The following is an 18,430-nucleotide window of genomic DNA, read 5'->3' as shown; positions in this document are numbered from 1 at the left end:
CTTTTCTTTAAACAATGCAGCACGTTGCAGAGCGTTGGAGGCCTCCAGAATTGTATTGCTGTGTGTATGGCAGAGACGTATTACCAGAGTGAATGGCCACAGGCTTGTCTTGCACAATACCTTGGGTTCTCTTGTGGCGAAGCACTTACTAAGGAGATACCCGAGAAAGTATTCTTTCCTGTGGAATTCCCTAGGGATAATTCTAAGGGAAAGGACATTGATGAGCTAGTATTTGTACCACACTGAAAAACCTTAGAATAATTCTTTTTCGTCACTATCTTTTCCTGCTTTCACCCATACCTTTCCTTACCGTGACTTTGTAAATAACTGATTTCCTCAGAAATCTATTTAAAAGTCAGAACTTGCTATAATTCCTGTTTCCTTTACACTGTTTTCTGTAATGACTGCCACCAATACGTATTGACCCCAGATTTGATTCAGGTAGCAAAGCTGTGTATAATTAATTTGATCCTCCCCCCCCCCACCCCGAGGTTTTAGTGTGTGTTGATAAAGCAGAACAGGAAGATAACATTTGTCAGATTGACTCATTGCTTGAGAAGAAAAATCTGTGTAGAGTTTGCCTTGATGAACTCTGTGTTGGTATTTGAACAGGTGGTTTACCTGGCACTAATAGAAGAGCAAGATGAAGAAAATAGAAATTTTTGCATTGCTTGCCTTGGCTTGCTGAGATTTCTAAACTGTCAGAGGAATCTTTTTTTCCAAAATAGCTTGGTAATCTTAGGAGTTTTATAGTAAATGTTATTAAATAGAGAGCTGTGACAGAATTTATTCATGTAGTGAAATGAGCATTATGTTATTGTTTAATATCAGTAAGCAAGCTTTTTTGTTTTGTTTTTATGTTGATAATACTAATTTATGGTAAAAAATGAATAACCTTTCAATTTTGGTCATAGATGTATCAGGGGTTATTTGCTATGAATATTGGGAAAGCCAGTCAGTCCACATGCTTGTGGAATTTAAAGCCTAGTGACTCTAAATGCAGGAGAGATTGTTTTATTATAGTTTTCTCTGGAGGAAGCAAGCAAGTTGGTGAAGCAGAAGTTTTAGTCCACAGTTACAGTTTTTACATCACATTTTTTCCTGATCATTTCCTATAAGTTATTAATATTTAGATACAAATCAGAATTACTGGTTTTTAAAACCTTGTCATTAATGAGAAGTATTTGTGAAGGACTATGAAGAAAAAGGCTTTGAAATCTTGGCAATCTGCAGTTTTATATTTTTTTCTTTCATATTATAACTGTAGGCTAACTTTTTGCCTCAGCAAACTAAGTCAAAAGTCATGAGTAATCTGTTTTCGTGACAAGTTGTTTGGTGGCTGTCTAACTGGTCATCCTCTGAACTTAGATTGATTTCCTTCATTTGTTCCCCCTCTTCCACAACACACAGCCAATGGTGTTCTGATCTGTGGAGAAGTATCCATAGATCCCCATTTAGTTTGGAGTAATGAACATATTTTATAATAATATCTTCTTAGATATTCTGTACTACTAACAGTATCTTTTGTTTAGACTTGGAGAAAAATAAATGAATGATGAAAATGTGACTGATGTAGTTAAGTACATCTTAAATACATTTGCAGAAAATGTAATGTGTTTTCATATGCGTGACAAGCTAATGTAAATATGTGTATTGCCTAGTGACTCTAGGTTTGTCTAATTAGGCAAACTATTAGATTTGCTGTCCTGAAAGATTAATTTCTAAATGCAAGCTTTTAAAATTCTCAAGTAAAACTGACACAGTATTAAACTAAAAAAAAAGAAAAAAATCAGTTAAAGATTTTTTTGTGAAAAGAAAGAAAAATCTTTTTAAGAAGAAAAGCTTCTTTTGCTATTTTAATGTTTTGTATTTTGTAGTGCTAAGGTCAAAATAGATCATGCATGCTATAATTGCACATAGCTTGTAGAATAACATTGGAAACATGGGAATGTGTTCAGAATTGAGCATGTTATTTGTGATTCACTTCTCAATTCTGGATCTTGACATGACATCTTGATTTAATAATATGACAAATGAAGTTTATGGCTCTGTGTAAACCCAGTTTCTTAGATTAAGCATGCTTATTTGCAGAGTTTTCTGGAATGTTTAGTATATTCAACTTAAATGTAATTTTTTAGAAGCAGGAGGAAGATTGGTGATGATGAGAACAGGAAAGATGAAATTCTGTATTGTGATGTTGCAGGGATTCCCCTGGGAAATGGGAACCACTGCTCTAGAGATACTTGACCCACAAATACACATGTGGCATAGTTTAGAGCCCATATTGATGAGATTATTTGAAGTTGGACTTACTTGAGCAGGACCAAAGCAGAGGTATCTCCATTTTCCTTTAAAAACTGGCAGTTGGGAATTAGCTTTTTCTCATCTGTTTGTGAAGTTTTATGTGTACTCCTGTATCTCAAATTATTGCATATTTTTAAAGATATACCAGCAAACTGTAGCTCAGTTTTTCATGTGAGAGGAAGATAGTTTTCTTTAGGCTGAAGTATTTTTTCTTTGCTGTGACTTTGTTTTCAGCCATTTTTTTCTTTTAATCCTTCACAATATTTTTTTCATTTGCTTCTCTTCCTGTATTTCAAATCATCATTTGTCCATTTCTTTGGGTTATCATCAGCAGTAAAGCATGCTGCTTTTTGTTTTCCTGAGATGATTTGTGCCAAGCACAGGAACAATCTGAAAACAGCAATGCAATAAAATTCATATCCTTCTGATGTTTGTATTGGGAAGACTGTACTTTTGAAGCTGAGATATGATAACACTGATTAATATTTTTCATTTGGATGGAGAAAGAAATTATGGCTGTGTAAGAAGGGAAGGGATTTCATGAGGTCATCCCCACCAGAGGCAGAAGGAAATACGCTGAAATCATGTGTGACAGACATTTGTCTGGTCTTCTTTTAAAAAGCTCAGAAGAGGGGAATACCACACCTCTTCACTGATCTATTTATAGCTGGTACATATGACTATTACTGTTGTTAGGAGGCTTTTCTTAACATTTAACTCTGTCTTGGTGCTAGTTAAGCCATTTAAGTCTCATCCAACTCTTACTGCTCATGCAGGATAATGGTTGCCGTGCTCTTTTCACCAAGTCCTCATACGTGAAGACTCTTCCACTGTCTCCTTTTATTTTAGACTTTGCTTTACTAAACTGTCCGAACAGGATTTTTGTTGTTCAGTCTCACTGGGCACTGATTTGTCTGTATCTTTTTCAAAGTTCTACAGACAGTTTTTGAGCAACAGAGTAATTAAGTTACTCTGCAAGTAGCAGAAGTAACATGATGGCCTTATTAAAATACCATTCTAGGGTGTGTGCATGCAGGTATGGCTGGGTTTTGTTTTTGTTTTGTTGTTGGGGCTTTTTTCTTTTCTTGCCAGCAGCATCAGGTTCCTGTCTCCTGCATTTGCTAGCACAGGAGCTCATACTCGTGTTTGTTGTATCCCTTCATACATATGAATTGGAGTTACCTTTCCAAGGAATATAACCTTATACTGTATTGAATTCAATCTTTATTTTGGGTTCGTTTTCTTCTATTAAGCTTTTTTAGATTACTAGAATATGCACTTGCTGCTCTTCCACATCTCTTTGCCAGCACATGCAGTCCCTGTGGCTTTTGAACAAAAGCCTGATCTACAACAGGAAATTTGATTGAGGACAAGTTCTCCTACGGTTAGATGCAGTTTCTGTTGGCACAAGTGTGTCCTTACTGGTCTATTTTATACATGTGCTGTCTTTTGAAGTAAATTATATTGCTGAGGTAACATCTGTTAGTGTAACTGTACCTGAACGAGCCTTTTGCCATTTTGAGATGTCACATGGTCCACTGACGTAGCAGAAGAAATTTTAATCCTGTAGGCGTGCTTGATTGGAAGAATTGCAGAGTCAGCTATGGAACAGATGTGTTTAGCATGTTCCCTGGTTTTACTCCATTTTATCAGACTTATGTAAATGATTTTATCCATAATTTTTGAGGCTAGATCACAGATGGATCAAATTTTGCAATTCTTTCAACAGTATGTTCTTCATAAAAAATTAATTTGGGAGACCAGTAATGATTACTTGTGAAGTCCCTTTTTAGTTTCTTGCAGGAAGAAGTATTCAAGCAGTCAGTGTAGATTACATCACAGCTGTCCCTAAAATTATTTTAAAATAATGTAGATAAGAGGTCTGTAAATGCTAGTTTAAATGCCATATTACTAAAAGTAACTATAGTCTCATCTTCGAACAAACATTTGAAAACTGGAAAAATCTGGATCAAGCTGTTTGAATTCATAATAATAAAAAGAGAACAGAGAGCTAAAATACTGACACAAGCAGATATTAAACCTCAAAATAAAATCTAAAAAAAATTACAACATTCTATTGAAGAGCATGAGATTTGTCACCCTAAATATTTTATTAATGCAGCAACTGAAAACTGGTAAAGTTCAACTTGTATATAATTGTTGTTTTGTCACACTATGTGTGATTTTAGCAATGCCACAAGTTTTGTAACTCCAGTGTAAGACTTTGTTTTAAAAATAAAAATCAAATTGAATGGCAAATCTCCATGGGAATTGTGGGGTTTTCTCCCATAATGGCTCGATGATAATTGTCTTGGTGTAAAGTTGGGTTGAGAAAAGCATTTTTTGCGCTGCTGGTAGCAGTGAGCACAGTAACTTCAGGCAGGGATGAGGTGGATAATATAATGACTTCTTAATGACTTAATGAATGCCTTGCTCTAGCAAGTTCCTTCATGGAATATCTGTTATGCTTCTGTGTTTGTGATACTGGCACTATTATGAATACTGAATGAGACTTTCAAAAGCAAATTTATGTGTTATTGGTGAACTGTCTGGCAAGTTTTAGGTAAAATCTTAACCCGTGATAGAATCAAACAAAAGAAAATCCAGTATCCATCCCTCAGTGATGAGCATGAATGAATGCTTATGGAAGAGTGGGAACAGTGTAATCATTCTTAGCTTGAATATTCTTTCAATCCCAAATTATTTTTAGTAAAGGTTGATTCTAAATCTGGAATAGCTTTTGGGTAGGTAGTAATGTTTGGATTTTTTTCTCAGACTTTTTTTGCATGCAGCTAAATAAATGTCTGGCATCCAAATATCCTTTTGCAAGAAATTCTATAGGTATGTGAATGGTTCTAGTAAAAGCTACTCTTTTTTTAACTTCTTAAAAATTTTTACTGAATTCCTTTGGTGCCATCTTTTTTTTGGAGGAGAGTGGACATTCTCTGTGTGTTATAACAATACATCTCTCTGTTCCTTGTACAATTTGGTAGCCCTTTATAATTTTCTCTCCACACCCAAATGTTACTGAAACGAGAATCCTAGTTTGCCTTTTTTTTTTCCCCTGTAGAACCCCTTCTATGCCTTTGATTGTACCTTTTCCTACATTCTGTACCTTTTTGCTGCATCCTCTTCTGGATCTGAAGGTCCCAGGAATGCTAATGGAGTTCAAGATGTGAAGGCAGTGGTCTGTTTCACACTTCTTGTTCATAACATTGGCTTTATTTCTGAGTTCTGTCAGTATTCAGTGCAAAGCCCATTGGTTCCTATGTGCAAAGTTGGAACTATTGCTCTCCTTCCTCCCTTCCTCAACTTGCACTTTTATTCATCAGTGCTGCTAATTAATTACCTGCTTATTGCTCAGTCCTCTCTCTGATAATGATGACCACCTCTACTGTCGTCAGTCCTCTCCTTGCTCTCCCAAATAATAGGAGTTTCAGAAAGCTCCTGGTTCTTGGGTAATCTAGAATATATTGAACAACACGCACTGTTGTGGAGGCCCACTGTTATCCTTCCTTTTGAAAACAACTATGTCTGTCCTATGTCCTCTATATTTTAACTAATTTATTCATGCAAGGGTAGATCTTCTTTCTTATGCTGTGACTGCAGGAAGGCCTTTGACAAGACTTCTCCAGCACCATAAATCCAAGTAGACCGTGATACTGAGGGAGGTCAGTTCTTTATACACATACACAGAGTGCACCAAGATTTGCAAGTGAGGTTCTCTTTTTGGATCTTCTCTTCCCTGTCTATCACAATTATGCACATATCCATTATTTACAGTTTGTTATATGTCACACTTTATATTGTGTAATTTCCTGAAATCCCTGCATTATCCATGTTGTCTTTTTCAAAAGATCCAGGTCTGTGTGGTGGCCAAGAGGGTTGATTCCAGCACGAGTTCTTGCTCTTTTCTTGTATTGGCATTGATACCGTAGAATGTGAAACTGATAGGCTGATTATTAATTAGAATGTAAAATCTTTTCAGCTGTATCATCTGTTGGATCCAGATCTCCTGCCTGTCATTAAGGTTCAGCTGGACAGCAGCAGTTAGTGAAGACAAGCAGACACAAATGCAGTCTTAGCAGTGGAACAGTTTTCTTAAAGTTGATAGAAGTGGACACAGACAGCAGTCCTTTCTCTGGAACTGTAGTTAGTTTTCCTTATTAGCTGTATTTATGAGGGTTCTTACATTTTCAACACTTGAGGGAAAAGTACAATAATGAAGCATCATAGATGTCCTCATAATTTGGTACCTACTGCTAAGGGCTGTGCTAGTGCAGGTGTGAGAAGGAAATATTATGACAATATGTTGTCTTTGTGTCTTTGCATTTAATTCTGGACTGTTCTGACAAACCTAGGTTTCTATTTTTACATTTTGGTTGAAATGTTATTATGAGGGTTTGGGTTGAATTATGATTTTTTTTTTTTTTTTTTGATTCACAGGGAGCTAAAGATTATTACCAAAGTATAGAGTGATGAAGAGTTTGTGCACTTGATAGCTTAGCAATGTCTTAGTGTTTTAGCCTCTGTGATTCATCCAGTTTAAAACACAGTGCTTTCTGCATATGGGTAAAAACTTACAAATTTCTCCATTTAGACCTGTGCAGTGAGACCTGCTTGGTACAAAAATGCTGCACAATTGTGTAAATATGTAAATATTTGGATTTTACATACTGTGTGTTACCTCTGCATGTACACATGGTTTTCTCAGTTTCCATCAGTGTATATTAATTACACATTTACCTGTCTTCTTGTTGGTATTGAGCTCACTGTACAGTTCCAAGTGTGAGAGGTCTGAGTCTGTCCATACTTGGGGCACCCGGGTTCAGTACATTGCTATTTGTTGTTGCATGTTTTATTCTTGAATTTGAGATGGATTCAGGGGTGTTTTTTCTATTCTGTGTTAGAAATCTGTATGGCTCATCAATGTCTTATCTACTTAAATATTCCATGTTAGCGCATTAGGAGGGGGTTTTTTTTGCATTTTGTATTTGTTTTGAGGATAGAAAAAATGAAGGAACTGTCTGAATGTACTAAGCTAATTTGAATTATGATGAGAAGAGCACGTGGGTTACTTAATGAGGAAGAATTGAGTATGAGCCAGGAAATGCATTTTAGGCAGAAGCTCCAGGTGCTGGTGTGTCATCGGAGTGGGAAAACATTACAGCAAGGCAGCAGAAGATGAGAAAAATGATAGTTGTATTACTATACTCTGGATTTCTTCAGTGTATCGCTGTCTTGAGTATTATGCAGGAAGAACTGTGCTTTGAGGAACAACTGTGCTTTGAAGAATGAGTAAGATAGTATATAACAGAGACTTCACCGAGGACAATGTCTCCTTTGTGTCTTGAAAAATTTGGAAGATGGAGAATAATTGAGACTTGGCTGTCTTCATTATGGAGATACAGAAATGTCCTTGGAGACTTAGACTCTGCTCTTACTGGCGTCACAGCAAAGTGCCAGGTTGATCATATTAATCAAAAAGGCTGATATGTATCCTTGTGTTAATCTTTTTTGGTACTTGATTTGAAATGGTGATGTGATTTGCAGCCATAATTTAAACTCTTCACTGCTGCAAATTTGAAATAGTTTTTGCTCTGAATGGAAGATTCTGTCAAATATGACTGTTAGACTGAAGAAAAAGCTTTGCAGTTTCAGTACCTGAAGGTAGATATTAAGACTAGGTATAGAAATTGAGAGTGGGTTTATTTGTCTGGCTTATTTCCCAAAATGCTTGTATTTCAACCCATCACAGTCACAAAACTGGAAGGTTAAATGAAAAGTCTAGAACTAGTTACTGAAGTTTAAGGAGGTGCTTTCTTCTTTATGTCCTCAAAAGCTGTACTGGACTGATGATTTGTATAATCACTCTGGTACGTTAATTGAAATGCTGCAGTTGTTTGCACTATTCAGTAACTGCTGGAAGACTGCATTTTTTTCTAACATAACTTTCTTTATGTTCATAGAATACTGCTGATGCAAGTGGTTTGTGCTAGGTTTACTCTTCTAGTGAGTGGTTAGTCTTAAAATCCATATATTTGTTGCTGGTTGTAACATGGTCTTCCATTCTTAGAGTAGTAATGGTTGCAGGAATCAGTACTGGTAGGATTAAGTTTGTACTGTGTACAGTTAGTTCTTTGGCTGAACTGGTGATCTTGAATCCTGTCACACGGATGAGAGCTAAACTTCATTCTTTTAGGGTGTGTGCTGTGAACTATCTGTTGAACAAAACCCCCTCCAAACAAGTTATCATCCTGTAGGACCTTGGATAGAGCACAAGCAGTTACATTTGGAGTGAGGAATGGTTTTCTTGTAACACCTTTAGCCCTTCTTCACAAGTATTTTGACTTGTTAGTCTTAAGTTTGGAGAAAAATTGGTGCCCCTCATAACAGCTTCAGCATAAGGGCTCCAAATGGCAGCAACAAGTTCTGAGCCAAGAGCATCACTTGAGATTTTTGGAAGGAGACACAGAAGCGCCTAAATCTCATTATGATACTCACTGTAGTGCATGTTTCATGGGATTCTAGAGTCTGAAAATTTCATACATCTATTTTGCTGGAGACACCTTCTATGCAGGCAGCTACTCAGTTAATGTAAGATAGTAAACTAGGTAAAGTTACAAACATCACAGAAGTGTTTTATTGTGTGTGTGTTTGTTAACACTCCAATGTTATCTTCATATATTGAGTTAGCCTTAAACATTTTGATGATGTGAGTAGCACTAAGCAGTTTGTTTAGCATCTAGCCCAGCTAATGGTAAGGAACGTTTGTGCTGTGGTGCTGGGACTTTCTGCCATGATGGTAGTGATAACTTTCCAAGATGCCAGAATGTTCTAGAGGCAGTGATGCAGTTATGTGTAGCCCAGTGAATCGTGTCTGTTGCTTTTTGACATATGTTTGTGAGAAAATCTGGTCCTGGATAAGAGAGGAGGATGAGCAGCCAATTTGCAGCCATTATGTTCTGTTGCAAAATTGGCAGCACTAACATATTTTGCAAGGTGTCACTGTGGTGCCTGTCTGCAAGTTTCAGCTGCTGTGACCCTTCCTCAATTTAACATTTTTAAATTTAAAAATCATGAACAGATCTTAAGAAAGCATCATGACTTGAAAGAAAGATTTGCTTGATGTATCAGCAAAGTAATTTCTCAGTTAGGTTGAGAAGTAAGCTGTCAAGTGCTTTGGCTGCTGCCGAGGCAATGACAGATACAGGAAATATAGAACTTCTGTAAAACTCAAATTAGGTGAGGAAAGAGATTTTGTTGAGGAAAGTAGATGTTTTTCTATTTGAGGCCAATTACAGTCTTATCTTTTTGGTGTACTTGAAATGGAGTAGGCCTACCAAGGGTTAGCTAATAGAGACTCTTGATACTACTTGGAAAGAAGAGGTTCATTCAAAGCAGGAAACTTGCATTTAAGTGTCTTGAAACTCTAAATATGCTTATCTCTCCCTGTCAGCTGTAAAGGAAGTGTAGAGAGATTAGCTTTTGTAGACTATGGTTATTCTTTGTGAATATTGCTGTAAGTGTTAAGATATTTGTCTGAAAAGCCTAATTTTGGTATAAACTGATCTTGAACTGCTGCTTTCCATTTTTATGGGAAGTCTTTAAAAACTGTCCTTATATTCTCATACCTTCCAGCACATTGTAAGTTTTTCAAGATAGATCATAGTTCATCAAGCTGATGTTACATGACTCTGTCAAATTACAGTTTATTAAACAGCAGAAACTAAAGATTTAATCTGAATGAAATTTTGCTATTGTCACTGGGCATGTTGGATGCTTCAGTTAATTCTGCAATCTGGTTCCTGAGGTAATTAGAGTGAGAGCAGCATGTTAGGTGCTAGAACTGACAGCACTGATTTTGGAGGTTTTATTCTTCCTGGAACTGGGAGGGCACCATCCATAGATACTGATTTTTATGCAAGTCTGGTCTGTTTTATTGGTTTGGAGATTTTTGTTACTTTTTTTGTTTGTCTGTGCATTAAAGAGAACTTGAAAAGAAGTACAGCTAGTAACCATTCTTTTCATAAAATAAACAAATACCAAATCATATCTGTAGCTGTATAGACGAGGTAAGTCTGCATGTTCCTGTGGGCTCAGTGAGCCATAAATTCATTTTTTTTTTCTTTTTTTTTTTTTGCTTGCCAGGAAGATTTTAAACGTCTTCAGTGTAAGAAATCACAAGTCTGCCTATTGTAGAGATACCTGATAACTCTGTACCAGCCACAAAGATTCTGATGCTTCAGCCATCCCACACGTGCAGTCTGCATAGAGCACTGTGCCTGCAGGTTGTGTACAGAAGCAAGATGGCTTCTGCATTCACTGCATTTTTATACACACAAGGATTTCACTATGCCTCTTTAATGTGTATTGCACCTATGTTAGATAATTACACTGTGATTTAACAATTCTCAATTATTTCTTAATACTGTCCAGTCTTGTGGCTGCAACTTTTTTTCCAATTGTCTGAATGATTGTATGTCAAAATGCATTCAATGCAGAAACATTACTGAGCAAATGTAATAAACCACAGTATTTAGACTTGCATGAAATACAGCTTCTAATTGTGGGTGACGCCCTCCTGGTTGCAGGGAGTATAGGAGTTCTGAAAGCAGTCCTATTTAGTACCATAAATGCAGTTCATCTCAGTTTTAAAGTGTTTAGTATTATTTTTAATTAATAATAAATAGAGAGTGACCACAGTAAATTATTATATGTATTTAAAGCACTTAATGGTATTAAAATACATTTTGCTGGACTGCAACTATTTTCAGACATGATTCAGGTAGTTTCCTTAGGCCATAACTTTTCTATCTTATTGTGCCTGCCTCATCACTGTTGGTCTCCAGGGGCCTTCAGTAAGAATCATGTTCATTGGTGTTTTCTGCTAAGTAGAGTTATAGATTTCTTTTATTTTAGTCCATCAGCTGGGTTTCATGTAATTGAGGTTTTAAAGGAAATAACTTGAATATCATGTGATATTTAGTCAAATATATTGAAAAAAACTAAATAGGGTGATTGCTGCAGTTAGTTCTGTTAACTAATCTGTAATTGTTTCAAGAAGATATATTCTGCTTGGCAATAGACCTTGAAATCGAGGCATTTACTATGTTTTGCATTTATTGCTATGGTTTTGTTTTCCAAATGTTACCTTAATTTAGCAATGTATCATTGGCTTTTGGTTTGGATTAGTTGAATCTTTTTCTCCATTATCTGCTTTCCCTGTGAATACCTTTTTAATGTATTATTACAATATGTTAAAGATCCAAGTTTTTCTAAAGCTGGTCTCACATCTGATGTGTTACTGTTCAGCTTTTTCTCATTACTGTTCTTCAGTGCCCTTTTTTTCTGTAATTCATGATTTTGTCCTACTGCTGCTGCTTTCATATTCTTTGAAAAGGCTGGCTTTTTGTCCAGTGTTCATTTGTGTGTATGTCCATATACAATCCTCTTCTTTATGTTCATTTCTATGGAGTTACCTTCTTTTAGGTATCTTCTAATGTCTTCTAACAATACTGGCTTCTATGCTCATCACACTATGTAGTGTCATCGTTATTTTTGCCAACAGTCACTTTGAGTTATGAAAAATGCTACAGAAGTTCAGATTTAGGTATTACTCTTTGTCTTGTTCACAGATACTGTGCTTATTTTTTTTTTAATAAAAACCTTAATGGGCAGTGCTGCACATTATTTTGGTGAAAGGTTAAGTAGGTATAGTTGACTAGGGGATCGCTTGAGATTTTGTCAGCCTTGCTTGCTGTGATTTATATGATGTTGGTTGTGTGAGAGCAAGCATTTGATTGTTTAAGAATAACATTTTTAGAGTAAAACGGTTTTATCTCGCTCATTCTTCTTGCTATGAAATAAAATTTTGTAGTCTTACTTGATATTCTGATTGTCCATTCTACAGTCTGAAAAATCGCCTGTGAATGCTCACTCTTCATTTTTACTTGGCTCTTTTTGCTTCACGTATTATAGACAAGAGTGTCTCTGAATAGCAATGCAAGCAGATAGTAGTTTTGTATTGTCTTGGTTTAACTTGCTCATGTCTAATACACTGTAAGTCAGATTTAATCTTTACCCATGATTGAAATAATTACACTGCATCTGCCTTGAGTTCACATTATGTTGTTTTGCTTTGCTGTAAGAGTTGGAAACCATTTATCTTTGTACTCATGTATTTTAGTGAAAATTTAGTGGGGGTAATTGGTATCCTTGAGATTCTTGCCCCCACTATTGCAACAGGTTTGGACTTTTCTATGGATTTGTCACCTTTCTATGTAGGTAAAGTCTTCCTATGCAAGTCTGAATTCCTCACTAAATCAGGCTAAGCTAGATTGCTTGCTTCACTGGGGTGTTTTTTGTTCTTGATTTAGTAACTGAGAGGCACCCTGGTTATTATAGAAATGTGTGAGAGTGGGCAATTAGCTCAGGGTGTCTGAAACAGCTGCATCATCTGCATAGCTTACTTGTCCTCAGGCTTTGTTACATTTGCATTGACAAAGCCACTGGAGAAAGAAAATATCCAGATGATTATTGGAAACTGTTTTTAGCTTTCTCAGATTCTGAAAGACTTCCAGACTCTGGAAGGTGGCTGGTGGGAAGTGAATCATGAATATGAATCGGCATCTCTCCACCCTTATATACAAAATGCTGTTGCTAGGATATTCTTCTTTGATGATGTGATAAGAGTGTAGCAAACCTTTTTGAAATTCACTCTGTCATCCCTTCTTTAATTACATTCAAATTCAGGCTGCTTGTGTCTCTCTGCAAGACCTTGACATAATTTTATTCTACCTTTGCTTCTGTTCTTTGTGTTTTCAGCCTTTGCTTCTCTCTCTGAGTTTCAGTTTTTTGTTTTGCTTCCATTTTTTTTTATCTTGGATTGTAATCTACTCTTGTGTGTGTGTCATACTAATGCTACTTTGTGGCCAGGGATTAGGGTATGCTTTTTTATCTTTTTACTGAATTTATATATAATTGTTTGAAACATGTTGATTTTTGTTATCTTATTTTTACTCACTCTCCACAACCACCCTGTTGTTATAACCCATTGTTAAAATGATCAGTTAAACACAGAAGTCTTTTTTTCATTTCACAAGGCGAATTCATAAAGGTCTTAATAAAATTGGGTCTGAGTCTTATTTTTAATTGAAATTTTAATGTTGTTAGCTTATTTTTAAAGTAACACAAAGGTTGTTAAGGTGATTAATTATACTTCATATTTGAACAGAGAATTTTGGTTAAAAGGGGCAATAAAATAAGAAACATAAGTTATTCAGAGAAATTTAATTTTCTTAAGTTGGGTTTTTTTTTCTTTTAATGAATAAGAAGGAAGTAGAGGGGAAATAAGCTCACTTATTAGCTTATGTTCTAGTAAGACATATCACAGATTAATACTAAAGAATTAGTTGTTGTAGCTGGAGGAACTTGGAGGAGATGTTTTTTTCTGCAGCCCTATGTGAGCCCTTAAGCACAAATATCTTCAGCTTCCAAGTTTGGTTTTTTCCAGCTAGGTTGAGGAAGAACATCTGGAGTGTTTTTGTTTGGAGATATAAATTGGTTTTGTTTTCTTCAGGTGTGGTAGAAGATTTAAAATGCCTCACAGAGCTACTTCATTTCTTTGAAATGCTTACAAGAAATATTACAGAAGTACTTAATCTAAAATAATGAAATACATTATGTTTAATGTATTAAGACAGCTAATTAAAACAGACATTTTTCTGAAAATTATATTAGCTCTCATTTTAAGACAGTTGGCTCAAATACAGAGTTAAAAATGTTTAATAAGCACTTTAGTGAATAATTTTTTGGAAGATTCTCCAAGGCAACTGCTGATACAAAAAACATAGCATAGGAAATCATTTAATATATGTTCTGGTTTTTTGGACTCTCAGGGATGCAAAAGCTGCAAAAATTGCTCATGGGGAAGCAATGTTAGTTCCCATATTTTAGGCCATAAAGGTAATCCCTGTTCAATAAGTAAATCAGATTTCCTGGCATCTTGTATGAGAGCAAGGTTCAAAGATACAGTCCTTATTTTGAGTGCAATTGGCCACTATCATTCAGCAAATAAGTGAAAATTCAGCCCATTTTCCTCTCTGAGGATCAATGTAAATCCCCTGCTTGTTTGTCCTCATGGGTTTCCTTTCCTGTTACAGAGCAGCAGAACCATTTCATTTGGTTGGTTGGTTTTATTTTGGGTGGGATTTTTGGAAAAAGATTTTCCTGTTTCCTGCTGTGGTTGATATCAGGAGGCTGAAGACTCCATTAGTAGTAAAAGTTGGGGTTGTGCCTTGAGGCTGTCAGCAGCCCAGGCAGGCCAGGTTTACTTTTTGTACTTTTACAAGTTTTATACTTTACAAAGCATTAAGTTGGAGTTTCTTTCCCCCAACACTTGGAAGCTGTTTTGGGTACTGCTGGGAGGCTGTCCATAGACTTGGGAGTATGTAACTCAGAATACACCGTCGGTTATGTTTATATCTTTCTTTTAGTTCTCATGTGCTTTTTGTGTGTTCTTTAGCTGAACTGGTTTCTGATTATGTAGTGGGAACTCTTGGTCTTGTTAAGCTCTTCTTGGTTATTCTGGAGCTTGTAATAGATGGTAGTAGGTGACTGATATATAGGTAAAACGTAGAAGTTTTATAATTTATGCAATCAGTAGGTATTGATGACTCTTGATTTGTGCTGTTTCATACATATTTATAGATATGAACTATATGTATGTAGTTCTGAACACAGAACTTTGAACACCAGATACAGGGACCTGTAGAAAAAGAATTGGTTCTTAATAATCTGGAGTTGTGGGCAGCCCATGTAGTACAGTGTTACTGTTAAACTACTAATCATCATTTGGGGGTATAGGTAAAGATAAAAATCAGCTTTGGTCTAGAAGAATATTTAGTTCACGCTTGGTGTCTTCAGAGATTATATGTTACTCAGAGGCTTTGGGGGCAATACCTGTTTTCTCCACATATCATATGTGTGTCTTCTGCAAGCTTATTTGTAGTTTATATGTGTGTTTGCTATGTAGAATCTTTGAAAAACTGCCCATAAACAATGAAAAGTTGACTGTTTTACATGGCTTTGACAACTTTAGTAATTATGAGGTTTTTGGTTTTGTGTTTTAGGAAATAAAATAATACTAATGAAGCAACCATTTCCCTGAAGCTTGAGTTTTCAGACTCGCTGCCATAATGGGTAAGTCTTCTGTGTAACTTAAATTTTACTACAATTCCTGGGAAACGTGCTTTGGTTGTTTAATACAAATGTAACATCTATATATGAAAGGTAGCGTTCAGCAGCTTCATTAGTATTGAAAATATTCCTTTTGGGTTTGTTTTTTTTTTTTGGTTGCTTGGTTGTTTTTTCCCCTTCCTTATAATGTAGTACTTTTCCCTCATTATTTTTTTATTATAAAACTGCATTGCTGAGGGCAAACAAAACAAAAAGACATAAACATGACATCAGATGCAGCTCCATGTTCACAGTTCTTGTATGTGAAACAAGGTGTTTGTCTTCAGCTATACTTACAGATTAAATTTGTGAAATTGAGATTCATGGTATTAGGGTACTGAGTAATACTGGGCTCTGAGTGGTGATGAGTGTTAGAATCAAACTCAAAACACAAAATCTACATATAAGAGTTTTATCTTACTGCCTTGTGTCATTACAGTGCAAAGCCTCTTCTGTGCAGATGGTTAGACTTGTTTTACTTATGTGGCACATTTGTATTACTTTAAATTGTATGCCAATTTTTCAAGTTGTATGTTTTTAGTGAGTTCGCTGTGTTGTTATTGTAATGGTTTCTCAGTGTTCCCTCTCCAAAAAATCCCAACTGACCAACCACACCACACAAATTTTTGTATTGATTTTGTTTATATTTTGTTTTGCTAATTTTTCTAACCTTATGCTTAATATTCAAGTTGCTCAATCTAGTAATACAGCACTCTTCAGATTTCTGATATTCTCCGACATTGTGTGCAAGAGAAATTATTGTTGAGTCATATTGGATATTTAGTAGCTTTAGATGCTATGCCACAGTATTTTGGTTTCTTTTGTATAAACTATTCAAGCTAGTAACCACTGGAAACGCCAAGCAACTACTAAAGCATTATTTTATTTATTGCATTGCTAGAGCAATGCACTAGAATAGGCCATAACACAATAAAATAGTTCAACTGTTTTAATTATGACAAATTTAGAAGTGTGTTTTAGTGTGACAAATTAATAACTGAGCTGCAAGAACGCCTTTAGTTCTGCTATTAAATATTGCTGATAAAACTTTCTTTTCTAGATTTGCATATCTTAGTAGAGTTATGAATAATGACAGCATGAGTGATGATTGAAGTTACTCATTTTCAGACCAGCTTTCTGTTCTATAAGCAATCTATTAAATTAGAACACCTAAATTTCCTTATATGATAAATATGTTTTGTTACATTTTAGTAGAATGAGGAATTCTCATTGTTGTAGAATACATGGGATGTTTGCTGCTTTTAATGCTGAGCTTTTCTTAGGTCCATATTTGAGAAATATGGTTCTTTCTAAATCACTGCACTTAGCAATGAATTCTTCAAAAGCATATCCAGTGTGAAGGAGCATGAAGGCACGCAGTCAACACCTTTGGAGATAAATTTTGTTATCCAGTGTTCTAGATACTGCTGTGTGCAGTACTATTGATGTAGCAAGGAATTGATATAAAATGTTAGAAATAAATTACTCTTAGTGATGGATGTACAGGCTTTTGACCCCCTAAATGCTTTCCTGTCTAAAGGAGCATCCCAGTTCTAGGCAGATTTTGTCTATCATGACATAAGTAGTAGATTGCCAAGATTTGGGAATTTTTGTCAACTTGAAACCTAATTTATGTAGCATTCCTGCCCCTAAATTGTCCCCTGGGTTCAAAGCTTCTGATTCTCCATGTGAATTCTTCCTTTAAGCCCTAAAGTCCTCTGTATTTTCAGTCCTGGAAAAGTTCTGTGGTGTTTTATTTTTGATTTGTTTATTGGTTTTTTGTTTTGGGTTTTTATAATGCTCCATGGGCTATCAGGAGATGCTCAGGCAGTTGAGGTGTTCATGTGGGAGTTTCTGTATGCCTCTCATGGGCATGATCATACCTGTTCAGGACAAAGGAGAAATAGTTCAAAATAACTTGCTTTTTATTATTTTAGGGAAGGGAGCAGGAAGTAAACGTCTCATCTATCGATAGTGTTTGAATCGGAGTAGACAAGGCTTTCCCCTGCATCCTCTTTCTCTTATTAATACAGCCTGCAGTTGTGTAAAGTTTAATCTTTGCTATGACTTCAGCTTTTTTAAACCTGTTATTGAATTGGGATTACTGATTAAGCTGTCTTATTTCCTTAAGCACTGTTAATGATAAATAAAATAAAAATATTTACAATGTGGAAACAATTTTTTAAAATTTGGCAGTTATGTACTGAAATGTAATACAGACTCTTGGATTTTAGACTAATGCCTGCCTAACTGTGAAATGAGACAGTAATGCCCTTGAAAAGTACCAGTTTTTTACTCCTCTCTGGTCTTTTTCTCTGAGCAGATGAGCAGCAAGCTTTGAATTCAATCATGCAGGATTTGGCTGTGCTTCATAAGGCCAGTCGTCCTGTATTGCCCCAGCAAGAAACAGGAAAACCAAAGTCATCTTCCCCTAAAAAACAGGTAATCTTCAATATCCTCACTAATGTATTGAACATGGAACGTCCTGCTCTGACTTCTGTAATTATTTTTCTTGCCAGACCAGTGCGAATACCAGAATGAGCTATTAGTCTCCCACGTGTACTGACATTTTCTTTGTTCATATTCTTATATTAACAGCAAAATGAAATGGTGGCATTTCAGAGTGATCATAGTGTGTGCTTAAATAAATAAATTGAAGATTATAGTGGTATTTACACCATATGTAAAATGATTTTATATTTGTTGTTATTATTATATTGGAACTATACTATTTTAAAATACTAAGGAATAATTTTATAGATTTAGTAGATTACTCAATTGTCACCTATATCATACCAAGAAAGAATGTCTTACAGCAGCTGAAATATGCTTAAACTCTTTCACTGCATCTTTCGCCTCAATTTCTTGTTCATGCAGCCAGAAATAA

The 18,430-nt window shown here is 35.6% G+C and overlaps 1 protein-coding gene across 2 annotated transcripts in view; it reads left to right on the top strand.

Annotated features, from left to right (window-relative positions):
• Nucleotides 1-18,430, top strand: part of MAP3K2 (mitogen-activated protein kinase kinase kinase 2) — a 49,068-nt gene that overhangs the window by 784 nt on the left and 29,854 nt on the right. For both annotated transcript variants that reach the window (XM_021526172.2, XM_021526171.2), the window contains exons 2-3: nucleotides 15,438-15,507; nucleotides 17,867-17,985. In XM_021526172.2, the coding sequence (XP_021381847.1) occupies nucleotides 15,504-15,507; nucleotides 17,867-17,985 (123 nt within the window). In that variant the 5' untranslated portion in view covers nucleotides 15,438-15,503. The remainder of the gene's footprint in view (nucleotides 1-15,437; nucleotides 15,508-17,866; nucleotides 17,986-18,430) is intronic.

Source organism: Lonchura striata, chromosome 8 (genome assembly GCF_046129695.1).
Source record: "Lonchura striata isolate bLonStr1 chromosome 8, bLonStr1.mat, whole genome shotgun sequence".
NCBI lineage: Eukaryota > Metazoa > Chordata > Aves > Passeriformes > Estrildidae > Lonchura > Lonchura striata.
This window is presented reverse-complemented; position numbering and strand designations above follow the sequence as displayed.